The 27,356-nt window shown below is 39.7% G+C and overlaps 4 protein-coding genes across 10 annotated transcripts; 1 reads left to right on the forward strand and 3 right to left on the reverse strand.

The window, feature by feature from the left end:
• The first annotated feature begins 623 nt into the window (after positions 1–623).
• On the forward strand, positions 624–4,101 carry LOC140772875 (putative leucine-rich repeat receptor-like serine/threonine-protein kinase At2g24130). Of its 3 annotated transcripts, none has more exons than XM_073115105.1 (3): positions 624–1,308; positions 1,405–3,372; positions 3,684–4,101. In XM_073115105.1, the coding sequence occupies exons 1-3, from the start codon at positions 822–824 to the stop codon at positions 4,097–4,099; spliced, it is 2,871 nt and encodes a 956-aa protein (XP_072971206.1). In that variant the 5' UTR covers positions 624–821; the 3' UTR covers positions 4,100–4,101. The 3 variants fall into 3 exon arrangements, with proteins under 3 accessions (XP_072971206.1, XP_072971205.1, XP_072971207.1); XM_073115106.1 differs by having other exon boundaries at positions 1,092–1,308; positions 1,452–3,372; XM_073115104.1 differs by having other exon boundaries at positions 624–3,372.
• Positions 4,102–4,123: 22 nt separating this feature from the next.
• Positions 4,124–6,821, reverse strand: LOC140772876 (uncharacterized). 5 transcript variants are annotated; one of them, XM_073115111.1, is made up of 3 exons: positions 6,710–6,821; positions 4,760–6,235; positions 4,124–4,467 (listed from the first exon to the last, which is right to left on the reverse strand). In XM_073115111.1, exons 2-3 carry the CDS (start codon positions 6,068–6,070, stop codon positions 4,444–4,446), a joined length of 1,335 nt encoding a protein of 444 aa, XP_072971212.1. In that variant the 5' UTR covers positions 6,071–6,235; positions 6,710–6,821; the 3' UTR covers positions 4,124–4,443. The 5 variants fall into 5 exon arrangements, with proteins under 5 accessions (XP_072971212.1, XP_072971211.1, XP_072971213.1 ...); XM_073115110.1 differs by having other exon boundaries at positions 4,760–6,366; positions 6,710–6,814; XM_073115112.1 differs by lacking the exon at positions 6,710–6,821 and adding an exon at positions 6,561–6,696.
• A 1,910-nt stretch (positions 6,822–8,731) lies between these two features.
• Positions 8,732–13,097, reverse strand: LOC140774689 (probable phospholipid hydroperoxide glutathione peroxidase). Its single transcript, XM_073117776.1, has 6 exons — positions 12,663–13,097; positions 12,407–12,483; positions 12,220–12,281; positions 10,805–10,923; positions 10,553–10,720; positions 8,732–9,086 (listed from the first exon to the last, which is right to left on the reverse strand). The coding sequence occupies exons 1-6, from the start codon at positions 12,930–12,932 to the stop codon at positions 9,057–9,059; spliced, it is 726 nt and encodes a 241-aa protein (XP_072973877.1). The 5' UTR covers positions 12,933–13,097; the 3' UTR covers positions 8,732–9,056.
• A 1,657-nt stretch (positions 13,098–14,754) lies between these two features.
• LOC140773329 (eukaryotic translation initiation factor-like) lies at positions 14,755–22,306 on the reverse strand. Its single transcript, XM_073115820.1, has 9 exons — positions 22,038–22,306; positions 20,821–20,892; positions 20,014–20,109; positions 19,522–19,707; positions 17,548–17,645; positions 17,097–17,184; positions 16,653–17,003; positions 16,319–16,561; positions 14,755–15,986 (listed from the first exon to the last, which is right to left on the reverse strand). Exons 1-9 carry the CDS (start codon positions 22,182–22,184, stop codon positions 14,946–14,948), a joined length of 2,322 nt encoding a protein of 773 aa, XP_072971921.1. The 5' UTR covers positions 22,185–22,306; the 3' UTR covers positions 14,755–14,945.
• Between the last annotated feature and the right edge of the window lie 5,050 nt (positions 22,307–27,356).

The raw sequence follows: 27,356 nt of genomic DNA on the forward strand, positions 1-27,356 counted from the left end.
GTTTGTAGTATTATGTCTTAAAGTTGATTTACTTGTAAAAAGGAGAAGTAATCTCACAGTAATCATACCAAAACTTTGTAATGCCAAACCATGTAGTATGGAAATTTTAGGTGATGTTTGTATGTGGATTTACTCACTAGTTGGAGCTTCTTGAGGTTACCTCTCTAAACCAGAGAGATGAATGATATTAATGTTTGACTCAAAAGAATTTCTAATCTATTGGCAACTACATTGAACTAAGCAGTTCCTCAATGCTTTGAACACAGTAAACTAGTAACAGAATTTGTTGAGTTTGTACATGATCTTAGATTGCATCTTCTCTAATTGTAATCCCAAATTCCGTCTTCATCCCACTAAAAATAAAAGAAATATATATATTTGCTAAGAGATAGGGAAGGGTTGCTCAGATGGTGACGAGACTACATAAAGGGAACAATTTGCTGTTGATGTTTACAGTAATGGAAGAAGAGCCTACCTACATTACAAAGATTTTCCTTTATTTCCATGCTGTTTGTCATATGTTCATTATCAATCAAGAGTCCAAGAATGAGAAAAGATAGTGGACATCTACAGCACTAGCACTAACATTCAACTTCCAGCTCAGGCGCAATCCCACACCAACTTCACAGAAACATTTTTACATTGCACCATCCCAGTTGACTTCATGATGATATTTCTTACATCAAATCATTCACTCAAGATATTTCCTCCTGCTTCTTGAGTAGTCAATTCTTACCAAGATTCTATGAAGTCTCACACAGCTTTATCACATGAGTTTTGGCAGAAGAATCCATAACTCACAGTAACACAATACTTTCAACATGGTTTCTCCTACCATTGTCTTCAACCAACTTGTTATCCTCCTCCTCCTCCTCCTCCTCCTTTCTACTGCACAGTCCTCTCCTCTGAGCAGCAGCATCAGTTCAGATCAAGCAGCACTCCTGGCATTCAGAGAAGGAATAGTTGCTGACCCCCAGAATGCTCTCAGTAACTGGAACGAGACAACCGACGTGTGCCAGTGGAACGGCATTTTCTGTGGCAAGAATCCTGAAAGAGTGGTCAAAATCATCCTCAAGAGCAGATCTTTGCAAGGAACAATTTCACCATCTTTGTCAAATCTTTCTTTCCTTGAGTTGCTTGAACTCTCTGACAATTCTCTGCGAGGGTCTATCCCTGTCGAAATTGGAGCTTTGCCTAGACTTGAGCTACTAGGAATGAAAGGAAACAACATCCAGCATGAAATCCCTGAGAGTTTTGGCATGCTTACGCGACTTCGTTACGTTGATCTTAGCAACAACCAACTCAGTGGTAGGCTACCTAGCTCTCTCTTCTACAATTGCTCTGACTTAAGCTACATAGACCTGTCTAACAATTGGTTGAGTAGTTTGATTCCTCCACTGCTAGGAAACCATCTTCCTGTCTTACAGAACCTTCTCCTGTACTCAAATCAGCTAACAGGCAGCATTCCAAGATCTCTTTCCAATTGCACACGGATGGAAGAGATTGATCTCGAAGACAATTTTCTTGTAGGTATTTTGCCATCAGAAACTCTGAAGCATATGACATCTTTGAAGATACTGCATCTTTCGAACAACAATCTCTCAAGTGATGAACAGAACACGAATCTCAATGTTTTCTTTGATGCCCTTCTGAATTTAACTCATCTGGAGGAGCTTGAGCTTGCTGGAAATTATCTTGGAGGTAGATTGCCTTCAACAGTGGGCCTTCTTGGAGTTAATCTTTCAGAGATACATCTCCAGAATAACCTCCTACATGGAGCAATACCATCCAGCTTCAGCAACCTTTCCAAACTGATGTCATTATGCCTGTCAAACAATTATTTTGATGGGTCTATGCCCTTGGAATTAATCCTCCTGCCAAATTTACAAAGACTCTGGATAGCTAACAATTTGTTGCATGGCGAAATACCATCTCCTCCTGGTGTTCTAAATAACTTGGGACTAATAGACCTATCAAGAAACAAGCTTTCTGGTTCCATTCCACCCACTCTGGCTAATCTCACTCAGCTGAGGATGCTCATACTTGATGGAAACTCACTCTCAGGGTCTATACCTTCAACACTAGGGAATACGAAATTAGAGCTCCTTGACTTATCTCACAACATGCTTACTGGGGTAATTCCATCTGAGGTTGCAAGCTTGAGCTCAATGGCAATATATTTGAATCTGTCAGACAATTTATTGGATGGACAGATTCCTATGGAGCTAAGCAAGATGGAGATGGTTCGAGCTATCGATCTTTCGTCAAACAATCTCAATGGGGCTATTCCCAACAATCTGGGAAGCTGCGACGTAGTTGAGCTGGTGAATCTATCTCACAACCATCTTCAAGGTTCAATTCCTGAGTCCTTGGGCAGCCTACTAAGCCTCCAGTCATTAGACCTCTCATATAATTATCTCTCTGGTGAAATTCCAGTCACACTGCAAAAAAGCAACAGCCTCAGACTATTTGATCTCTCATTTAACAACTTCAGCGGCCCACTACCTCAAGGCGGTCTGTTCGATTCTCTAACGGTCGAATTCATCAAAGGAAATCACTTTTGTGGGACACTGTCAGGACTTCCTACTTGCAATCCTAAGAAAAGAAGCATTATACATTCTTCCAAGTACTTGATATTGCTTGTAGGCGTAACCTCTGTCTCAGCTTTTCTTCTAACAATCATATGTGTAGTCGGCTATAGGAGTGTCCGAACGGGGGTGATTCAAAGAAAAGATGAGAACTTGAATGAATTTTCTATAGAGTTCTCATCAAGTTTTCCAAGAATAACATACAGAGAACTTGCAGAAGCAACTGGCGGATTTGAGCCCCGCAGCCTGATAGGATCTGGTAGCTTTGGACATGTCTATAGAGGAATCCTTGGTGATGGCAGTGTAGTTGCAGTAAAAGTTTTGCAGCTGCAGAGCAGCAACTCTACCAGAAGCTTCAACAGAGAGTGCCAGGTTCTGAAGAGGATAAGACACAGGAATTTAATGAGGATCATAACAGCTTGCAGTCTTCCAGACTTCAAGGCTTTGGTGCTACCATTCATGGGCAACGGGAGCCTGGACAGCCATCTGCATACGGAAGACAATTGTTTAGAATCCTCGCAGTTGAGCTTAATTGAAAGAGTTAACATCTGCAGCGATGTCGCAGAAGGGTTGGCCTACTTGCATCATCATTCTCCAGTGCAGGTCATCCATTGTGATCTGAAACCAAGCAACATTCTACTCAATGACGACATGACAGCTCTCGTGTCGGATTTCGGGATCTCCAGACTTGTCATGACAATTGAAGAAGGAAACATGGCAGGGGAAATGGCGACAAACTCAACGGCCAACATGCTATGCGGTTCAATTGGATATGTTGCTCCAGGTACCATTTTTTTATTTTATTTTATTTTTACTCCCAGTTACAGCATATGGATAGTTAATGGAGAGAACTTGCATTTGCTAAGTTTAAAATGAAGAGAATAACATCAGACTAAGTCAAACAAGTTGCATTTTGAGTTGACATGCATATTCGAATAGAAAGTAACATAAAAGGTTAATTTGATTTAAACACAAATATGATGATGATCTTCTTGTTGGTCCATTGAATGCTAATATATGCTTCATTTACCAATTATTATATCATTTGAATGCACAATCTCATCGAAACTTTGTGTGTTGCAACAACTCATCTAGAGTATGGATATGGTGGAAAAGCATCAACAAAGGGTGATGTCTACAGCTTTGGCATTGTTGTGCTTGAAATGGTCACTGGCAAAAGACCCACAGATGACATGTTCAAAGATGGCCTAAGATTGCAGAGGTGGGTCAAGCTCCAGTACCAGCAGCAATGGGAGAAAGCCGTTGACCCATCTCTAATGCATCACTATTGGGATCAAAACCTGGAGATCAAAAACATGTGGGAAGTTGCCATTGATGAGCTTCTTGAGCTGGGACTTGTGTGCACCCAAGAGGATCCTTCTTCTAGGCCCACCATGCTTGATGCTGCTGATGATTTGGATAGGATTAAACGTTATCTCGGAGGTGAGACAGCTACAACCTTTACTTCTTCGCGTGGAGAAAAAGAAGAAATGAACGTGTGTATAGAATAAGAAGTGATAGCACTTGAATGCCTTGAAAGGGAAGTATAAGATGTTATAATGTAGTTTGTTCATATGAGGCAATCCGGATGAATAGGCAATACAGTGTGGAAGGCACATTATCCAAATGACAACTAGAGTAAAGCTTCTGATGAAGTGTTCATGATTCAGATGAGTTCAAAACATGGCATTTATTTAACAAAGTTGGTACTTGAACATTGTAAGTAGTATAACATGTAACTTTAAAAATGTATGAGCATCTAATGGTTTGCTTTCTTTCTTGACGTGGTGCCACATCTGAAGTTGGCTGTGAGAAGGGAACATGATGTTGCTTGCATGCTACAGGTTTGACTGTATCAAATTGAAAAGGACAGCACTGCCTGTGGATCAATTAAATCAAGTTAAACAATTTTCGAGAACAATTTTACCAGAATAAAGACACTGCTTATGTAGTGAAACCAATACCACCCCAAGTAGAAAGTGAGGAATTCTTAGTATGTCTATTTTAGGACTTGAGAATGCTAGTTTTAGGTACTATGTTTCACCTTCATACATTATTTTAGTTAAAAGATTCTTTTGAGACAAGGCAGAAATATGAATTAGCGTCCATAGACATGCAAATTTCCAATTGTTGAGACGAAATACTAAAGTTAAAAGATATCCAAGATATACCTCCATAACAGACACTAATCGGGCATCGTCCTGTTGAGAGTACTTCTGGTGGTTAAATGTTCTCATATTTGACTCTATCACATTGAGCTGATTGTAAATATCTTTTAACAATTTCACTTGTTCGTTTCCCCTCCGAGAATCCTCTACTTTCATGATCTTGTCCGTCTCGAGCTGCTGTAACCGTCTTTTGATTTGTTCGAGGTCTGTCTGAGACGTTGAACATTCAATTGTAGGATCCATGATGCTATTGTTATGCGTGCAAACCCCTTCATCTGAACTGGAGAATTTGCTCCACTGGTATCTGTTCATGAATGCATTGTTTAACCAGTGATCATCTGTGAATATATATTCTGCAGCTTCAAGTGATGTTAGGTCAGACTCTGCAATCATGCTCTTGGTTTCCTGATTGGATTCTTCCAGATTACCAGGAACTTCAAATATGTCATGAGTAAGAGTAGAGTGCGCTTTGGTTCTATTTAAATCATCAACACAATTTGATACATGTCCTGGATCTTCATATTTAGAAGGTGAATCTGTACCCTTTGTCTTTAATTCCATGCATCTGCCGTATGATATCTCATTACTCATTGCTGAGTGCCATGAACAAGCTGACAACGCTTCTCCTGAACTTACGGGATGAAGAGTAGCATTCCTCTGAACAAACTCACTGCACTTAATGTTCTCTCCATCAGAATTTCCATCTTCAATAGAGGATTCCTCAATTAAGTCTATCAATTCTCTTTCTTTGTACTTTTTCATATGACGGTTATTGTATTCACCAAGTTTACGCCACACAAATTGTGCAACAGGGCTGTTTTCATCTATGTTATCCATCTCACAATATAATTTATCCATCCTCAGAATAGGCAATGAGACATTCCTTCTAACAAGACCATGAAGGTTACTCTTGTCCGTTGAAGCATCACTTCCGCATGAGGATACATTATTAGATATTCTCTCTTTGCCAATGTCGAGAATTTTAGCATTAATACCTGACAACTTGTGTTTATATTCCTGCAACTGAAACCTGAGGAAAGAAATCTCCAGCTCTTTCTGCTCCATTAATTCTTCCAAGATTGCCAATGTCTCCTCATCATGATGCATCTTTTCCTCTGCCAATCTCTTGTACTGGCTCGCTTCCATCTTCTCCGCCGCCTTCTCTCGCTGAAGTCTCAAGATCATCGATAAAGCTTCAGTAGCTGCACTTGCTGAAGCTTCTCTTTCCTCCTCTAGCTCCATGCATAACTTCTTCATTATTATATATTGATCGAAAAGGGCTTCCTTTAACCGAGTTACCTCGCGTGCCGCCATCTCTTCAGATTAAAGAATCACCTAAGTTAGTGCTCCCTCCAAGAATTATACGATACTTTCCCTCCAGCTGTGTCGCAATCCAACACTTTACCTCAGTCTCAGATGTGCTTGAGATGGCTCATTTAGTTCCCAATTACAGGGAGCTTCTTCTCAAGCAGCTAATGTCTGTTGATAAATATGAAGATAATCTCTACATTTACGTATCCTATTTCTATTATACAAGCTTAACAAATTGAATAAAAGAACCCAAGAACTTGAAGCCCATGAAGCCATAATTTGAAGCAGAAGAAAAGTTCCTACCAAAAGCAAATGCAATTGCAAACCCGATCAAAACCTATGCACTCAAACAGAAAAGAAAGGAAACATCAAAATAGACTCTGTAAAATGGTATCAGACAAGCCCATATAGATTGAGGTAAAAAATAAATGGCTTCAAGCAATCAGAAAGCAGTCACTCAGGATGCAAGAAAATTGATGCGAAACCAACTTACTTTACTTAAATCAAAATGTTTATGATCAACGATAGATGCGGACACTTGACCCATCTGATAAAATATGTATCACTTTTTCTCTTGTTTTCCCTCTAAGAGTGGGGGAGAAATTAGAGAGAAAATAGGAGAACCAAATGAAATAAGAGTACCTAAAGAGGAAGAGCATTTACAAAGGCATCCAATGGCCCTCCAATCCCAACCAATATTCGATCGTTTTGGAGAGGAACTTTGGATTTCCCTTGCAAGGACGTCCGATATCTACGACTAGTGTCAGGTTTTAAATGACTGTTACCCCAATGGCCACATAACGCCTAATAAACGGTGGAGGAGAGGGAAGCCACCACGTTTCCTGCGAGCTGAGTTACTGTGGGTAGGAACCGGACCAGATTGGCTGCAAGCCCGGCTGTAGGAATTTGCTCTACCCTGGTGTATTTGAATCGATCATTATCGAGCTTCGTTCTATATTTGATATTTATAATGTATAACTATAATTTGTATACACGATTAATAAGAAAGGAAAGGATAGTAGTGAATTTGAATTATGTGGGAGGCCAAAGAAGAAAAAGTGAAGTCCTATTCTTTGTCTCAACACCTGCCCTAGGAAATAGTGCTTAACCCACGGATATTGAAGGAGAGCAAAATTTAAAACCATATACTAACTAAACAGATAATTTTCGGATAGAGAATCGGATCCTAAACGGATATTAATTGAATTTAAAAGAATTATAATATTTTATTAGATATAATTAACACAAAAATATTAAGAGCTTTATAACAAATAAACTTTTTGTATGTCAAATATGTAAAATTAGATAAATTAATCTCTATAAATAATATATAATATATTATTAGTAATAATATTAATATTTACTATTTAAATAAGTAAACTAAAAACCGTAAATCATTCAAAAAAATATGTGGGGAAACGAATATCCGTATCCGAATTTGAAAAATATATCCGATCCATATCCGAATCCGTATCCAAATTTTTTTCTTTAAATTCTATCCGTATCGGAATCCATATCCGAATTTGATAGAAATTTTATATCCGAATCGGGTCGGATAGCAGGTCGGATCGGAGTTAATCCGACCTGTTTTCACCCCTACCTGCTAGGGTTTGTTATTTCCCTCTTTCATGAGCGGTCCTCCTCACGCCATCATCACTGACCACCTCTCTCTCTCTCTCTTCCCTTTCTTGGTGGGCTATCGGTGATGTTTATCGATGTTCCTACTAATAGTTCTTGTTATAACTTCCCTTTAGAGAGCTCCATAGAATTGTGCATACCTAAGTTCACAGTGGTCGCCATTGAGACACTGAACGATAGGCCTTTTGCACCTGTATCATTGTCCAGGTTGTTAATATCTTTTACATCCTTTGGGCTTAATATACTGTATTTCTTTGTTGCGCAATTGATGTTCACTAAATTATGTTTACCAATTTTATGTGATCATCCGGATGATATTAATGAAGTTTCTCACCTACAAAATCTCTCCTCAATAAAAGTATTGGAGAACAAAAACAAGAAGACATCGGAAAACATGATTAGCATGAGGATCATTGGAAAGAGGAGCTAAGGAGAAAAATGTTCATATGTACTCAGTAAATGATTAATAGTACAGCAATGAGTAAATCATCATTGGGTACATCAGAGAGATCTACGGATAAATACAACATTCACATTATTGGAAGATCATTGCAGTTGTTAGACTAAAGCAAGGATTCAATTTATTCAGTTACTTAAATGCATGAATCTTAATCTATTCTTCCAAGTTAACTACATTGATGAAATTCTCTCATAATCTTAAATATTCAATGACTGATATGAGGTTTTTCTTGCCCTGGACTATACTGATTTAAACATCTCCTGGAAAGTTACAGATGAATTTTAATGAGTGATTTAAATGACATTTTTTTTGGGTTTGTTTAGGGACAGTGCCAGATAAATTCAAATTAGTTCGTTTCTTTATACTATAAACAAAAAAATTAAAGAAAATAAAAAGGAAAAAAAAATACAGTCACAAAAACCCAATAGAAATGCTGACCAAACTAAATCCATGGATCTTCTACTAAAAATCAATAGGTTTATCACTGAAATTATACATAAACACAGGTAATTCATGGAAAGCCCCGAAGATCGAGATCGGTTCAGACTTCAGAACTAGAGAAAAGATTCATGAAACGAATCAAATGGAATTAGATCGATCGGTTTAAATAAATATACTTCCATAGTACCAATTTGGAATTTTAATAAGCGAATTTACAAAGAACTTCATTCACGCAAACCGAACTCAAAACATATCTATATCCCTGTGGATAATTGAAGCAATTGTAGACCAAATAATACATCAAAGAAGTTCCTAGACAAAGGCTGACCCAAAAAAGAAAAATCCATCTATGTGATGGCAGAACTTTCAGAGATGCATCCACGGTCGTCACTGGAATTTGGAAAAGAGTAGTATATGCTCTATTTACATCTACTGGGAAAATGTATGATGTTAGGCAGCCAGCAACTTTTTGATATCCTTCTGCAATAGAGAAATAAAACATGAATTATGAGTGGAATACCTAGAGTTATCAGACTTGTCGTATAACAATCATAGACAAATTCAACAGCAAGCTAAAGTATAGAACTATTATAAAACTGAAGCCAGAATGGCAACAATGCAATAATTGCTGGTTAACAAAAAAGTGAATCAACATCTGCAAGATGGAACATCATTCAGAAGTAGTACTTAGTGTCTCTTTCTGCAAATTGAGCAAAGAACCTAATCACCTATTATTGATCATATAATGCACATTTCCATGCAAGCATTATCATCAAGACTCACGAATGGCCATGCTGAGGAAGTATGGTATGAGACAATAATCCAGCCAAGGTAATAGATTTTCTCCACACAGACACGCACAAAAAAAGTAAAACAAAAAGTAAGGTCCGCTCCAGGTAGTCTGTGTCAGACATAGTTCCAAGTTTCACTTTAGACAAAAGTTCAATAGCATGAAAAAGAATATATCTCAGACAGTTCCAAGTTTCCCTACTAAGATATGATTTGATATAGAAATACAACCGACATTTGTGGCTGCTCATGTGTTTCTATCCTATCAAATAGATAAAATCTAAGAATATATGTGAAGTTGGGTTTATGAGTATGGTTTTAGGTCAAGGCTTCACCTATAATTTGTGAAATGAACAAGTACCAATATTTCCTAGTGCAGTCCCTGTATGTGGACAAGCAGATTTTCTGAAGAAAAGGTATATTTTGGTAACCTAATATTCCTCAGTAGAAAATTGTTTTATAGAACAAAGTCAAATGCAGTCAAAAATACCCTCATCTAACTAAATATGTAAACACTGAAATAATAATCTTACATCTGCGCTTTTCCTGATTATGAGCTTAAATTGGAAAAAAAAAATTAGAAACCATATCTTTATTTTCTTTTTTCTTTAGTCTAACTTTTCCATTTATTTTTTATGGTTTAGTGTTTAGGGTTTGGAAATGACTTAATAAAGCAACGGCAAAAGTCAGAAAATGATGATATGCTAGCATAAATTATGATTCTAAGGTATATGAATATGTGAAAATCCAAACAGAACATAAAGTATTTGTGTGTCAGCATAAGTAAGAGAGCCAACAATAACATACTAGGAATGTAGAAGAATATGCTAAAATATTTGGTTCTTATCACCAGAAAAAGAAAAGGTAAGCCCAGACAGTGTTAAAGAGAGTGTCACTATGGAGTCCTATTCCAAAAGTTGCTTAAACACCTTCCATATTTGATAAAGAAAGCTTCACCGGAAGCACAGCCTTACGAGTATTGTAGAATGATTTAATAAAATTTGTAAGCAACGGTAACTAGCAGAAGGTACTAACAACAATATATATTCCAGCCACAGGAAGCAACTTGTGAACAAAAATAAATTCTCTGGTCATGGCACACATTAAGATATTGCAGAAAAGATAATAACGAATAAGAGTACAGTCATTCCACTTACCTCGATCTGGAAAGGAGAAGTTGTTGGTGGGTACCTCTCCACAACTTTACCATTTTTGTCTAGCAAGAATTTTTCAAAGTTCCACTTGATCAGATCACCCAAAAACCCTCCAACACTTGACTTAAGAAACTTATAAACAGGAGCTGTACTTGGTCCATTAACATCGACCTGTCAATGGTGGAGTTGTTAGGAAGTTCTACCAACCACACATATGTGTAGCACTATCTGGTTGACATATTTCAGATAATATACCTTGTCAAAAATAGGAAATTCTGCTTTGAACCTTGTACAAGCAAACTGCTTTATCTCTGGATTTGAACCAGGCTCTTGTCCTCCAAATTGATTGCAAGGAAAAGCCAGAATCTCAAATCCTATATTTTAGATGTAGTAACCAATTAGTGGACAAGACACACCAGAAAGAATTAACAAATATTTTGCATTACACAAGCAACCAGAATATCCCACTTTGTTTATACTTGCTTTTGTCATAGACTCCGACTGTGAACACCCTTTAATCAAGTTACACGACAAGTTCTTCTATGATTAATAAGGTTGTCCCAACTTCGAACCTCTGCAAATCCTGAAGTCATCCTCTACGTTTCACATGCTCATATGCCTTTTGAGATTTCAATTATTGCAATTTTAGATCTGTTATTAGGCAAGAAGGTGAAGAAAATATATGATGTAATAAGAAAACTATATGTTTTTTAGTCTTTAAAAGTGAAATTTGCATGTCAGATCAGTTACTACTTATTTTTAACAAATTCCAGCCAAAAGAACAGGCCGACAAGATTTTAGTACGTGAATAGTAAAAGTTGCAATCATCATTGCATCCAAATAGGAATTCAACCTTATCTGTCATCCCATGATAATGGGCTGACCCAGGGATGAAAAAGATTAAAAAAAAAAACCCACCATTTTTGTACTGCTTCCTCACAGGGAACTTCAAGCAGTACTATTAATATTCTTGAACAACTACCACCTAACTAGACAGTCACTAAGCATTCTAGCATTATTGACAGCTAACAAAAGATATTTGAGAACCAAGCAAGCTCCTATATGAAAAAGAAGTATCTCACTTCGTTAAGATGCTCATTAGTGCCTAGTAATCCCAGCAATGTAAGAAAGATGCTAAATTGTCCTATTATTTTTCACAAAATAGAGTTGGCGAGTGCCTGAGATTTAGAGATACAAAAATTGCACAAGTTCATGCATTATACATTCATCTATATATTGAATCATCATGTATTCATGTCTAACAAGGCTTCTAAAACTAAAGGTACGACAACTTCTATAATTTTGTCTTACAAAGTTAAATCAAGAAACCTAGTTAATATTTTATATTCCTGAAGGATCAGAATATAACAAACACAGTGATATTCACACTCTTGAAGGAGAATGCCAGGTTATAAGTTTGCCTTCCGAGGATGAAAGTCTTAAGCATAACTATTCTATCATCAGTTTCTTCGTTTTATATGATAAAAGGATATGGCACTACAAGAATGTAAACAACCAGCAACTTTTGGAAACCTAAAATTGCTATAGTGATCCAAATCCTCTGAAACAAGACACCATGATGCAAGCAGGTGAAGAAAATTCAGAATTGAATACAGGAAGAAAAAGGAGACGCAAAGTCAAATATCCAACTTTACAGGGATGTAATTTACCTTGAGTCTTGTATTTCTCATATATATGCGAGAGTTCAGTATAATTTGATGATGTTAACCCACTGGCAGGAACAACCAAATGCTTAATTTAGAAATAGGACACCAAGAATTCTCGAGAAAACCATAGAGATACAAGAAGCAGTAGAGAGTATAAAGTAGTTCATGTGTATTGCAATAGAGAAATTACCATCTTGAAGCAACATTTACAATCAACAGAACTTTCCCCTTGAACTTGCTAAGAGAAAAATCCTTCCCATCAATATCCTGCATCAAGTTTCTTCTACGGTTAGAATAAACAAGGTTTATTCTGAAAACCTCGCTAGAATTACCCATGTGGAAAACAACTCCGACTACTTCAAATAAGACATGTATCCACCAAAAACTAAACTCGCTTAACCAAATCAAAAAAATTCAAAAACCTAGAGAAGGCATCAAAATCGTACCTTTACGGTGAAATCATAGATACTCTTCTCCGTGGCCGCAGTAGCATAGGCTACACCGGGGGTTCTCAACTGTTTCGACCCAAAGCTGGGACTTTTCGGGAACCGGGTGGCCAAACCGTGATTCCAGAAGGGAGATTTCGAAGACCCAGACGAAAATTTGGCCGAGAGGCTCACGAACGCCATGGGCGAAAAGCTGGGTCTACCGCCATGGGAGAAGCAATAGAGAGATGGTTTGGTGGCCGAGAAGAGAGAGAAAGAGGCCGTAGCCATAGCTAGATAGAAGTGTTTCTGGAGATGAGAAGAGTAGCAAAGAGGAGATTAGGGAAAGGGAGTTGGGATTGGGGGGATTTTGATTTTGGTGGGGTTCGGGATTTTTAGATTGGAGCGGTGGAAGGAGAAGCGATGTGTTCGGAGGAGATGGCGGGCAGTGGATCCACGTGGGTTTTGGATGGACGCAGGACACGTCCAACCAACGGATATCTAGTCGATGGTGGCTGTTTAAGCTTAGCTGCAGAATGATTGTATGCAGATATAGTTGTAGAAATTGCTTACATTTGAGTATTTGCCAGCATTTGGCTGGAACTTGGAAGAAGTTATTTCTCGGCCAATAGAAGAGAAAGGCACAGGTGGATTGTTTTGCTTGGAAACCTTAAATCCAGGATTTAAATTGATTTGAAATTCTATTTTAGAATTTTATTCAAATCCCATCATTTAAGTTTAGATTTGTAAATTAACTTTCCAATACTTTTAAAACTAACTTTTAGTTTCTTTTATTGACGTCTAAAGGCAAAATATTTTCCTTTTAAAACGATATTTATTTCTAAATAAAATCAACTGGTTCCAAACATCGATAAAGTTTAGAAAAGTTCGAATCTTTGATTGACATCTTGAATATACGCTATCTCCTTTCTTATTTCTTTTTTTTTTTTCCTATGTTTCCCATTATTTTAAAGAGTCATATAAGCTATCATAGAGTTTATTGCATCGATTCTAATTTTAAATAATTATTATAGAGAAAATTATTTGATGTTCGGTAATCATTTGGCTCAATGACTTAGGTTAATAGTTTGACCGTGCGGTTGACTTAGAGGAGTAGCTCAGCAATGCAATGGTTTAAAGTAATATCTTAGTAGTATTTAGATCGGCACAATTGTTCGACGATACATACGACTTAATATATTAGCTAAAATTTGATAAAATCTTAGTGTATTTCTATACAATGAGGATTGACTTTTTGTGTAGCTCATATCTAACATTCAGGCTCTTAAATGATAAAAAATAAAAAGTCAAATCAGCTTGCAAATTAACTTACCATAAGAATTTTTTTCCCTTTGCTCTAGAGCCTTTAGTTATACATTAGGTATCAGGGACAGCAAATTCTTGGCCTAACGAGAATGCTAAGGAATATTTAGTTTAATATTAGTATATGAAATAATAATTATGTTTAATGTGAAATAAAATTATTTTAAAGTATTAAAGAATAATAAGTTTATATTAGAAATTAATGATATCTTATATTAAATGATAAAAATTTGCTTAATTGGATGTAAAACAGCAGCAGTAAGAAAATAATCATGCATTACAGAGTAATGTAGAATTATAAGCCTAAATTATCGAGAAATAACTTTGCACTTTATGTAGCATAACCATGCACTATAAAAAAAATAAGGAGGCACTGCAGAATAATACAAAATTATAAATCTATCAAAAAAAATAATCTCACAATGTATTATAAAAAAATAATAATCATGCATTACAAAATAATCCAGAATTATAAATCTGCACTATAAAAACTAATTTTTTACTTTATGTAAAATAAATATGCATTGCAAAATAATATAAAGTTTAAGCCATTTTCAAGCCATTTTCTCAGCACATGACGTATAAAAGATTTCCAACTTTATGAAGCCTCTTTTGAAAACCATACCTCCTCTAGAAATCCAAGAGAAACGCAAAAACAGAAAACAAAATCAAAATCTAAGAGTGGTGAACTAACATTAGTGGCACACTAGCTAACTTAATAGCATTCATGTTAATATTTGTACTTCTCAAGATTCAAGTAAACCGAGTAGCCGAGCCGATGAGCAAAATAAATTGCAACAACAGTGATCGCTCATCTGACCTTGCAGAAACATACAGTTCATAGACTACTGTTTCTCACATCTCCAGAAATTGTAAGACTAGTTTGCTCACCTCATGGGGAAAAAGAGGGGAATACATGGAAACAACTAGCATCAAAAAATAAATAGCAGCAACTAGGAGTAAAAGATAGGAAGGCTGTGCTCAGGAGAGTATATTCTTGCAAGAGCTGATCTCAGCTGCCTGCATGCCTAATATAGCTCGACCAGATGGATGTTCTTCAATGCTTCTAATCACAGCATCAAAAAATGTTGATTGGAACTTGACATCCTCCATTCTCTTTAAAACATCTTCCACTACTTTGAAGCTCAAGCCAGCGGTCAAAATCAATTTTCCAACAACTTCACCAAAATAATATGGTGCCTTTGGCAAGTCAATACCAATGTCATCCAGCTTTGAACCATAAAGCAAGCATCCAGTTCCCAAGTCTCTTGGCTTGAGAATGTTCTTCATAAACAGAAACTGCAAAAGCCTCACAAGAGGATCAATGCAACTTGAGCCTTTGTCAAGGGCAAGATTGATTGCTTCACTAACAACTTCAGGGTAGTAATCAGGGCTCTTCAACTCCTCAACACATTGCAATGCTTCGTCAAGTATACGGACATGAAAATACTCCTCTAAAAGAGCAACAGTTTTCTTATATAGTTCATCAGGGCTCATTTTTGGAGCAGATGATGCCTTCTCAGTTATCTCAGTGACTGGGGGTGTAATTGATGCACCACCAGTTGGTTTCAGTTGCGCAAAATTTTGAGCTGGTGAGTCAACTGTACCTGAAAGAACACTAGGACGAGCTGCCATCCCGCTAACACCACTCTGCAACAGTGCGCTGGTCTTTCCACTTACTGATCCTCTGCTACCTTGAGGAAGTAGCTTGGAATTAGTAGGTGATACCTTACCAACCATAGAACTCTGGTTGCGAAATGTGTCACCTCTTGACATGGATTTCGAACGCGGAACTTCCCAGTTATCAGCATCCAACCCTGGCATTCCAGGCATTTTTCTTGTCCCTGGCATTCCTGGCATCATACCTCCAGCTCCAGGCCGATTCATAGAAAAAGGTCCAGGAGAGAGGGGCCCCACAGCACTTGCACTGCGTCCATTCCTCATGCTTGCAGTTGCACCTGGTCTCAATCCAAGATTCTTTTCTGCTTCTGTGTGAATTTCAGTGATAGTCTTGGCCTTGATCTGCATTTCCAGAAGGCAAGAAGCTCAGGAAAAATAGATACACCAGACACTCTCAGATGAACTTCCAACTTATGATCAGCTACAAGAATATTGGACACACATAATGCAGTTAAAATGAAAGGAACCTTTAATTTCTAAGTACAGTTCAACATTTTACATATGATATGATCCTTTAAAACAAAGTTCTACACCAATAAATTCAGCATTGTCTGTTACTGTAATATACCTTTCCTCCCTTCCATTGTTTCACAACCAAACCAGACCAAATTCAAACAGGCCTTTCGGATGAAAACCCCAAGACAACCACCAGAGAAATAATGAAAAATATATACCTCTTCACGTCGAGGGACCCAGTCGTTGGCACGCAGGTCAAGGACACCACGGACCATGAACCTCAAGCGTGGTGCCAACTGGGGGTTTATTGTCAGCTCCTTCAGCCGGTTAAAGTAGGCATCATTGAATCGACGAGACTTGGTGCTTCCATCCAACTGCTTACCAATAGTACTGAAAAACTGACAGATTGCCTCAACATTTTCCTCAGCAGGACAAGTCTTGCCATCATGTCCCAGTAGCTCCTGTTAGTAGCAGCTATATCAGGAATTTATTGATAATAGCTCCTTGAAAATCAGAAGTTCATAAGGATTTAATACTATGTGATATATCAACCTGAACAATGTGATGAACTAACTTCTCCGGTACCATCTTTTGCTTTAGTAATTCCCCAATTAGGCGAATATTTCCAAGCGTTCGTAGTTTCACTAGTCTCTCTTTATCCCTCCGTTCAATTTCTTGGTCTGGACCAGTCAACTTTCGAACCTCAGCCCTCAGATTGTCGGCACCTTCAAATGCCTCCTGACAATTATTTAAGAGTATACGCTTGAACGTTATCTCTTTTCCACCAGGTTCTTCAGCAGGGAATGGTTTGAGTCCTTCATTTAGATCATAACACAGTTGAGCATACATGGGACAAAATGTAGGCTCAAAAACTGCTTTCTCGAATATGAGAGTGATGACCCCCTGTAACAACAGTATGTTCAAAGTAGATGATCTACAAATGGGCTACACAAAGGTTGCACTATTAATACAGATGAACAAAGAAAACATTTAAACCTTCAAGATATCAGGTGTAATGATTCCTGCATCAATCAGTTGACCCTTGAGAACATCAAATTTCTCTGGTGTCAATTTGTTTAATATACTGTGCAATAAAATTCTTGTCAGCATGTTAAATTAGAAACTTGACTCTTTAATAGTGATAAATTACAAAAAGAGTATGGGATGAACTAAAAATGGTGATAATTAAGGAGGGAAAATTTGCTGAGACATTGATGCAACAAGGGACAACAAGAAAGGTTTCAAAACTGAAGAACAAATATTTGAACATTTCGATATGAGAGAAACTTGAATATGCATTAATATACATTAACATGAATTCAATGAGATACATACTTGGTGGACAAAAGAACAACAGAAAAGTACTTTTCTTAAAAATCTAAGAGCTATATAGTTCATTTCACAATTTCCTAAGAGACTTTTCCAGAATCCAATCCAGATTTATTACCCTTTTACTGTTTTCAGCACCCTTTCTTTCTCAGAAAGATTGCCTCTTTGGACAGACCATGGAATTTCAGCCTTAATTAGAGCAGGAGTACTTCCCACCTAATAAATTGTAAGAACATCAAGTATCAGAATATATGATAACAACAATAAAATTAAGAAAGAGAAGCATGCATCATCTGACATGTAAAACAACCAAATGAACACACCAATTAGATAAATAAAGAATTGAGGCTACATGAGAACTTTGAGTCCATGCACTTAAATAAGAACTGCATTCAAGATTTCAATGATACATATTTCCTTTTGAGTAAAGCATATTAATGTCAATAATTGTCCAAAAATATTTGCATCAGTATTTAGGTAAAAGTTGCTTACATTGCAATTATATTTTATAGGAAAAGCAAATCTAAAAGAGTATGAATTATTATAATTCATCAGTCTAGGGAAAGTATGTCCTCAGAATTCATCAATCATTACAATTGATTAATCTTATGAGCATGTCACTTAGTTTGATAGTAAGGTTTCTCCCTTCCAACCAAAAGGTTGATATGGATTTATCTGATTTAGAGGGAAGAACTTGCAGGCTCAAGTCACACAAATGACCTCGCCAATAATGAGGTATGGTTGCATACCTCTTCCTTCCTCAGACTGCATTGTATAGGGACCTCATTCACTGGAACGGTCTTTTTCTAATCAAACACATATCAAGTGAAAAGAAAATACAAAGTGCCTACCCCAAACAATCTAACAATTTACTTTTTATTTGAAAGGTAATCTGGGAGTCAAATTTCCAATAAACTGAATGATCTCATCAGCAGAATAATGCAAACTAATAACACTATATTTGATTAATCCTTTATTTGCAATTATTCTTATGACAAAGATCTTAAAACTGAACAGTTATTCTATGACAATGAGTTACTGCAAGAAAACCCACAATCTGAGATACTAGAGAGTAACTTACAAGTCAAGGTAATAAGCAAGAATGAAGTTTCTTAAATGCCTAATACTGATCACTGTAGATTACTTTTCAGGTCAAGCTAAGATAACAGGGTATGTTGAACAATTACATGTTATTGGAACAAACTATTGTGGTCTGCATAGATGGGAGCTCAATCCTGTGGTATTGCTCAAGTTTCTCCATAATATTTGCCGAGTGAATATCAAAACCATATGAAAAGGATGGAGCATTATCATAGACAGGCTCCATTTCACTCACAATATCACCAAACTAAGCATTGTGAAGAAATCATTTGAGTCTGTGTTTCCATATAGTTATAAAAGTTTAGGCTGTTTAGCCACCATCATGTTAGTAACAATTTACTAATCTGAATTGGATTTCTTGATGAAGTTGTATCATATTTTCTACCAATATTTTGTCACTTGCAAAATATTATAATATGGTCCACAAATTAATGTAATGTCAGTTTGTATCTTGATCTAACTAACAGCTTTGTCTTTCCCAAGATTTATCAGCATCTTCACATCCAATACTATTCATAAGCCAGATCTACTGTCCCTGATTCATACAAATGATTTTGCATAAAAAACAAATGGGAAAAAAGATAGGACGCGCATTTGACTAAAATAGATGCTCAAAGAGTAAATCTTTAGAGTTACATGATTCAAACTGGAGCAATAATTTCCTAATATACCAACTGTTCCCATGAGAAAGTTTTAGCAATCTAATTTTCGAATTCAATTCTCAAACATCACTCCAATTTTCTTGGCTTTCAGACTACCACCCATTTAGTCAGATTTCCTTCATTTATCATACATCAAGAAGAGGAGACGATTTATATGTTCAAAAGCTATAATGCAAAAAACTGAAGTACAATATAACTAATGACAAGACAGGAAGCAGTAGAATCCACAGACTCACTCTAGCGAGTTATAGGCTACCTATCCATTTCAAATTGGAGAATAAGATAAATGTATATTCTTAGAAGAACATTGATACTAGTTCAATTACCACCTGGCCTGCAGAAACTTGAACTCTTGAAGAAAATTGGGAGCTCAACTGGTCTTGCTGCCTTGGATTGGATCCATATGATTCTTTAGAATCCCAAGATTTCTCTTCTCCAACTGATGACTGTCCTGATCGGCCACGCCAATCACGATTGTCTGGTTCGGAATAACGAGCATGTGATTGATTTTGCAGCTAAGAATGTGAGAAGAGAATTATCAGGGGGAGATAATATTTCAGAATACAACAAATGAAGAGGCACAATTATCGTAGACAATTATCTCAAAAATATAAATATGGCAATAAATATACTATTCAAAAAAGTCCATTATATAATAGCAGTAATCGTATATAGCCACATGATAATAATGGAAGTAAAACTGCAACCAATAATACTATCCAATAATTTGCAAACATTTATATTGACTTGAGAAACCAAAATCTTAGCAAAAAGCATTAAAAATGATGCACACAATTCTTTAGGTAAGAATAAGAATTCACATTTGAATCAGTGCGACCCCATGCTTGATCTTCACCATGAAGTTCCGCCTCAAACTCTTGCTTGAGTTTCAAAATAGTTTCAGCTATATCAACAACCTGTCATGAAGAAAGAACAATCAAGCCATCAAAATCTAAAAGATAATATGAAATTAAGAATAAATAATTCTTAAAAAGCGTATCATCATCTGCATACAATACACACAATAAGCATAGATGTTATTTCTGCAAATATTACTATTAGTAAGAATAATTTTGTAAGAGCCTTTATTTGCTTCCTGAGTAGGTGGGAGCCTCGTGCATTAGGATGCCCTTTGCTAGTAACCTTTTATGTGCAATCCAAGATGTTCTTGTAGACTAGATAAGTTGCCTAGCTTGATGGGTCATGGTCTGGCCAATTTAAATTCCCTAGAAACGAAGTCCCCATTCTACCCTTAGACCTCTTCATAAAACTAAAGGAAAAGGTGATAACAAGCAGTCTTTGTCTACAGAGGATAAAAAACAAACATGTTGGCAACTTAAGAAAATAAAAAATTGAGCACAACGAAATGATATTACACATGCTCCAAAATTTCATATTATAATTGACTATGGTGACATCAAACACACATAAGAGTACTATATACAAATAATGATGGTTATTGATCATCCTATTCCATAAGTTCTCTCAAACAACTATGCTTCCCCTCAGGCTTCTATTCGCTACAATTTAGATATATTTCCAAGTATCCTAACAAACTACGAGGTAGGCAGGAGAAGCAACATAGGAAAACTTTCTATTAGAGAAATAGAATAAAACATCTACGATACCTCACGGAACTGTAATAGCTGATCCCTTGTATAACGGATTGGCTCACGAGCCTCAAAGCGTGAATCTCCAATCTACAGACAAAATCATCAAAGCAGTCATAGAGTGAGCTATGAGATAATATGCCAAGAGAAAGATAAAACTGAAAAACTACAAGATAGATTGAATACTCACACATGAGTAAGTATTCTACTGATACTGACCATCAAATAAGAATCCTAAAAGAGATCTCTAAGGAGAGAATAGAATAAATAGAATAAAACATCATTAAAAAATAAATAAAATTAAGAGTACTGGATAAGGCCCGGGCAACAATAATAATGGTACAAAAACCTCAATTCACATTGGTTATAGCTTTAGTGACTAACAGATAGTAGTTGTATTGGCCATACATTTAAATAAGTATTTGGTAAACTAATTACAAAAACCTCAATTCACATTGGTTATAGCTTTAGTGACTAACAGGCAGTAGTTGTATTGGCCATACATTTAAATAAGTATTTGGTAAACTAATTACAAAAATTCTAACCATAATTAATGCATGAAGGTAATTAATGTGGCCTCGATAACAGAAACAATATGGATGGGAAAGTAGGAAACTTGAAAAAAAAAATTATTTATTGGCCCTGGCAACAATAATAATTTATGCCGTTATCTTTACCAACTTAGTATGATAACAAAATTCATATTTAGCAATTTGATTTTCAAATGAAAAACTGGATACCTTCTCCATGAACATTAGCCATCTAGAGGGCCACTAATCATTTGTTTGAAACAAATTTTACCTGTTCTTTCAGCTAATAGCATACAAGATAACATCAATAATCTACTTGATAACTAACTCTAAACACTCAAAAGTTTTAATGGCTGAATAAATCATGATTTGATTACAGATCCTCATAGAATGATGAACATATATTAGAAGAATACAATCAAGCAAAGATTAAAAGGATTTTTATATATCCCTCTCTGCTTAATACTAACTTCTAATGAGTGATCAAACTCCATTTTTACGACTCCTAAAACAGGAGTAAAGGTGAGAAAATGCCTAAAAGAAGGCCAACGAAGCAAAATTTATCATCTAAGTCGAATCGTGGCCCATCAAGATCCCAACTTTCACCAAAACACACACTTCTTGACACCAAAAACGCCAGATCCTCAATCAGCCAAGACCACAACCAGATAAAATCCCTAATTCTAACAATATCAAACGGAATACCTTGGCGGCTGCACCGCCATGGTGGCGAAGGAACGGGAGCTCGGCCGGCGACCCAGCGGCGGAGTCGAAGCGCGGGGCGAGGAGTCTACCGCCTCGATTGCCTCCACCTCCAGGCCTCAAGCTAATCACCATCTGATCCGACTGCATAACGCGACCAAACCTGTCTGTAGCAGTGACGGATTGACGCCGACCGTCCGATCTAGAGAGAGAGAGAGAGAGGAGGAGGAGGCTTCGGCGGAGCCCTCTCTCAAGAAAGGGAAAGGGCGAAGAGAGGGAAAGGCGAGGGCACGGGAGAAGGGCTTTTCTATGGAATAGGATTGGGATTTGAGAATTCGTGAAGGGTATTACAGGTATTTTAAATGTTTGAGATTATATAGCAGGGGAATTACGTCAGTTAGTTGCCTAGGTGTAACCCACACGATAGATCCTCTCAGCTATTTTAATCGAGTAAATTGACCAAATTGGGCATGCCAATTTGGACAACTATTGCGTATCGTCGTCACTGATGAAGTGAGACAGCTACAATCCTGACGTTATCTATAGTCTATACTCTATAGAGATGGAATTTCGTCAAATAAATTAACACTCGGCTCAGCTCAATTGACCACCCCCCAACTGCTCTAAATTAACTCTGTCTTAGAAGAAGTAAAGAACAAAATGTGGTTTAAAAGGGAGGCCTATCTATAAGCACTTGTGTGACTAAGGGGATATTTAGTTGTTAGAAATCGAAATAATACAATACTTATTTTTAAAAGGTTCTTTATTTTTTATGTAAGTTTGTAAAAAAAAAAAAAATAGAGAGAGAAATAATATTTACAAAGTAAAATTTATTATAAACCGGTCAATTCTTTCAAAATAACAAAAAAACACCCTCCTGTGATTTAATAAGTTTGAGAAATCTTTAAAATAGAGCATAAATATAATAATCATTTTACTTCTGTTTGCACAGCTAGTATCGTCCCTCTATTTTAGTAGGAAAAGTTTAGAGTCAATAAAAAATTACAGGTTGGGTGGTATGGATTTGTCGGGCTATATAAGGACCTCTATGACATATATCATACCTTGGCGCACTGCTGAATCAACCGCCACACGTTAATATAGGTAATTGTATGATCGATCAAATTCATAAGAATAGACTTATTATCACTTACGCAATTCCTAATCTGCCATGTGACTGATTTTTACAAGAGTTTTTGAATCCGACTCCACCTCCACTTTTGAGCTAAAATCCACCATTCTCTGAACAAGTCTCATGGCCAATGCCTCCGACCCTGCCCATAGTTGGTCGCTCTGAGGGAGCAGGGACTGGTATATCGCCTTAACCGAAGGCGTCCCCCTTGGGTGCAGCCACCAGATCCATCTGTCCTCACTGGTGGCGGCACCCATGGGGAAATTTGCGATCTCGTAGGCCAGCTCCATTCCTGCCTCGTTGACCAATCTCCCCGGAGTCCATTGTTCTTCACAGGTGAGGTTTGCCACACTCAGGTTTTCTTCCATTAGCCTAGGTGCCAGGACCCTTGGCTGTCTGGACCACGGGACCTCATGCAACCATGGATCGAAAGCGGCGCGAGTGCCTTTGCCGTTCCCTATCATCACTCGGCAGCCCATTCTTAACTGAGAAGCTGTTTTGGTGAGAGCTCGCCACATCCAGGATTGGTGCTGGGTCTTCGTACTCTCCCACGGGTGCAGCCGCCCGTATTTGGCCTGCATTATAAGAATCCAAGGCGCCTGCTCCCTGTTTAGCATTTTGAACACCAGCTTACCCAGGTGGGCGGTTCTGGCTTCTCGAAGTCGCCGGACTCCGAGCCCGCCCTGGCGCTTGGCCTGCGTCACCTGCGCCCAGTTCATCAGGTGGAGGCTGTGGCCGTCCTGGTTTTTCCACAGGAATTGACGGGCTTTTTTTTCTATCTCCTCCAGTACCCCATCCGGCACCCATGTGCTGCCTAGCCAGTAAGACGGAATCACTAGCAGCGCCGCCTTGATCAGGGTTAGCTTGCCAGCCTGGGAGAGGAGCGTCCCTTTCCAGCCCGCGAGCCTCTTTCCAATCCTCTCCACCAGCTCCAGATGCTCTTTCACCTTCACACACCTCCCCGAGATGAGCACTCCGAGGTATTTGAACGGCATGCCGGCCACCTTCAGCCCGAGCTGGACACTGAGCTGGCTGCCTTCTGCAGCTCCGATCCTGTTGGACAGATACAGCTCCGACTTGTTGTAGTTCACCCTCTGGTTTGTGATGATCTCATACTGTCTCAGGCTCTCGAGGATGCTGTTAGCGTTCTCCGGCGAGGCTTCCAGCATGAGCAGCAGATCATCTACATAGAGCAGGTGCGTCAGCTGCACTTCTCTGACCCGGAAACCTCGCAGAAAGCCTCGCGCCGCCTACTCGTTGATGAGACCCGAAAGCACTTGCGTGACGATGATGAAGAGGTAGGGGGAAATCGGATCGCCTTGTCTCAGGCCACTCCTGGGGGTGATCCAGGTGGTCGGGCACCCGTTTATCAGCAAGGCAAACCTGGGGGACGCTATGCACGCCTGCACCCAGTTGCACCACCGAGAAGGGAAACCCATCCGCCGGAGCGCGCCCACCACTGCCGGCCAGCTGACCCGATCATACGCCTTCTCCATGTCCATTTTGATCATCATAATGGGTTGTCCGCTCTTATCCGTGAGCATGGAGTGTGCCACCTCCTGGGCAGCCAACGTGTTGTCTTCTAAGCTTCGGCCGGCCACAAACGCCGCCTGCTCCGGGCCGATAATTTTGGCCAGCACCACCTTGAGTCTATTAACCATGACCTTCGCGATAACCTTGTAAATGACATTACAGAGTGCGATCGGTCGATAGTCCGCCACCTTTAGGGGATGCTCCTTCTTCGGGATCAAGGTTATGAAGGTATCACCCCCATGCTTTTGGCATGGCCTCGCTGCTGAAGAAGTGGCCGACGGCCCGGCATAGGTCTTCACCCATGGTGTTCCAGTACTTGATGTATACTTCCGCTTGCATTCCGTCCGGGCCAGGGGCCTTCCCTCTCGGCAGGCTCCACGCCGCTTCCTTAATTTCCTCAGCCGTCACCGGCCTCTCTAGATCTGACACTTCCTCTGACGAAATGGAAGGGAGTGCTGGCCATTCCATCCTTCGGGGGTCTGCCTCTTCCGCTTCTCCCCAGAGTCGTTGGTAGAAGGATTTGAAACAGTGGATCACTTCAGCCTGCTCCTGAACCCAGCACCCATCGTCGCCCTGGATGCCTGCAATCATGTTGCGACGGCGTCGCAAGGTAGCCGAGATATGGAAGAATTTCGTGTTTCTATCACCTTCCTCCGTCCACCTTAATCGGGATCTTTGCAGCCATTTGATGTTGAGTTGCCGGTTAAGGGCGATCTTGCAGTTGTAAAAGCTCCTCAGGCTCTGCTGGCCCGCCTCCAGCAGCATGCCGTTGGCATCTAGCTCCTCGAGGTCAGCCAGCTTCTGGTTTGTGTCCTTTAGCCGTCTCTCCACGCTCCCCACTGCCGCGCGATTCCAGTTGCTCAGGCTTCTCCTCAACTCACTCAGTCTGTGAGAGAAAGCTTGCATTGGGTTACCGTCGGCTCGCCGCTTCCAGGAGTCTTGGATGATGTGCTGGCACTCCTCATACTCCATCCAGAGGAGCTCGAACCGGAATGGTCGCTTGCTCCTCATAGTTCCTGCCGGCACCGTGAGGAGCAGCGGCGCATGATCCGAAGCACCCCGGTCTAGGTGTTGGACTTTGCACTCTGGATGATCACTGACCCATTCAGTGTTGGCCAGGGCTCTGTCGAGCCGGATCCAGATGCGTCGCGAGCCTTGTTGGTTCTTACACCAGGTGTATGGAATACCCTCGAAGCCAAGGTCGCACAGCCCCGTCTCGTCCACGAACCGCGCAAAGGCCTTCCCTTTAGGCCCGAGGGCGACCACCCCGCTGCTTCTCTTCTCCTGTACAGACAGGAACGCATTAAAGTCTCCCATGATCGCCCACGGCATGTTGATGGACGCTATGTTCTTCAGCTCCTCCCAGAGTTCCTGCTGCCCTTCCAGAATGGTGCTAGCATACGCGGTGGTCCAGATCCAGGTTTGTCCGGTCGTAAGGGTGATCGTGAGGTGGGCAGCATACCTTGATACATCTGCCACATCAACCCACCCTATCTCCTTGTTCCAGATGACCAGGATGCCTCCTGCTCGGCCTTGCGCCGGAATGGCAAACCACGTCCAGCCTCTGCCAATCTTTTTGGCCACCTGCTCGGCTTCGATCCAGCTTGTGTGTGTTTCGAGCAACACCAGCATATCCAGATTATGATCCCGAATCATAACTCTGCATCGGTCGAGTGCCTCTTTCTTGCGGGCACCTCTGCAATTCCACACTAAGGTTTTTAACATTGGTAAACCTTGAAGTATGGTTTGCCGGCCGACGGTCAATGAATCCGGCCCCTCTTGGAGGTGGGCCTGACCGCTCCACCACCGTCTGTGTTCTCGTTTGCCAGCGACAGCTCTATCTCCATACCTCCTTGGGCTTCATTTCCTTGGTTTGCCACCAGCGCCACCTGTAAGTGCCGCTCCTCTACTTCCATATCCTTCTCCTCTCGGTCCGCTAGCAGAAGGCATCGCTTGACTCTGGCCGCTGTTTCCTCGTGTTTTCCCGGCGGGCTTGTTTGTTGCACGGAGGGAGGGGCGAAGGCGGCAGAGGCAAGTCCATCTTGGACGAGCTGAGGTGGGTAGTCGCTGGAGTTCCAGCTCGCTCCTCCAGGCCGTTTGGAGGTTTTGACGTAGGCCGACCGTTGCACCCGTCGGTCTCCCGAGCCAAGCCGTACCGTAATCCCTTGGACAACAGCCGTTCTTCCAATCTCTTCACCGGCACGTGTCTGGGTTCCCTCTCTGCCGTCCAGTTCCATCCCTTCTGGCATTAATTGTTCCTCCACGGTGTCAACTGCGGGTTCGTCCTCCCGTACTGAGTTCAGTTTCGCTCCAATAGCGTGCTTCCTTCGGCCGGGCCCCGCATCTCGCTCTTTAAATGCGTCTCCTTCGGACGTGATTGGCCTAGCGTACGACGGGTTCTGATTAGCTCTTTCCCTTCCTAGCTTGGGCTCCAGCGTCTTCTTCTTCTTCTCTACGTACTCAGCATTTGCATGCAGCTCCTGAGGTCGACCTTTCCATCGCTCGGTTCCTGCACCTTCCTCCGCCTTCCGACTGGTACTGGCCTGTTGATGGTCTGCACCATACTTGCCTGCACTTCTTTCCTTTCCATGGCTCATGTAGCTCTGAGCGAATAGGTTCTTTCCTCTAGGCTTGCTTTCCCCGTCCTTTTTGCCCAG

The sequence above is a fragment of the Typha angustifolia genome, chromosome 13 (genome assembly GCF_048772165.1).
Source record: "Typha angustifolia cultivar Huaian chromosome 13, ASM4877216v1, whole genome shotgun sequence".
NCBI classification, from domain to species: Eukaryota; Viridiplantae; Streptophyta; class Magnoliopsida; order Poales; family Typhaceae; genus Typha; species Typha angustifolia.

Coding starts and splice junctions, on each gene's coding strand:
- LOC140774689 (XM_073117776.1), bottom strand. CDS start 12,932: ATGGCTACGGCCTCTTTCTCTCTCTTCTCGGCCACCAAACCATCTCTC. Junction 12,282..12,406: donor GTAAATGTTGCTTCAAGATG/GTAATTTCTCTA, acceptor TGTTCCTGCCAG/TGGGTTAACATCATCAAATT. Junction 10,721..10,804: donor AATTTCCTATTTTTGACAAG/GTATATTATCTG, acceptor CACCATTGACAG/GTCGATGTTAATGGACCAAG.
- LOC140772876 (XM_073115111.1), bottom strand. CDS start 6,070: ATGGCGGCACGCGAGGTAACTCGGTTAAAGGAAGCCCTTTTCGATCAA. Junction 4,468..4,759: donor GATTAGTGTCTGTTATGGAG/GTATATCTTGGA, acceptor ATTGATCCACAG/GCAGTGCTGTCCTTTTCAAT.
- LOC140773329 (XM_073115820.1), bottom strand. CDS start 22,184: ATGCAGTCGGATCAGATGGTGATTAGCTTGAGGCCTGGAGGTGGAGGC. Junction 20,893..22,037: donor ATGGCGGTGCAGCCGCCAAG/GTATTCCGTTTG, acceptor TTTTGTCTGTAG/ATTGGAGATTCACGCTTTGA. Junction 20,110..20,820: donor AGCTATTACAGTTCCGTGAG/GTATCGTAGATG, acceptor TCTTCATGACAG/GTTGTTGATATAGCTGAAAC.
- LOC140772875 (XM_073115104.1), top strand. CDS start 822: ATGGTTTCTCCTACCATTGTCTTCAACCAACTTGTTATCCTCCTCCTC. Junction 3,373..3,683: donor AATTGGATATGTTGCTCCAG/GTACCATTTTTT, acceptor CAACTCATCTAG/AGTATGGATATGGTGGAAAA.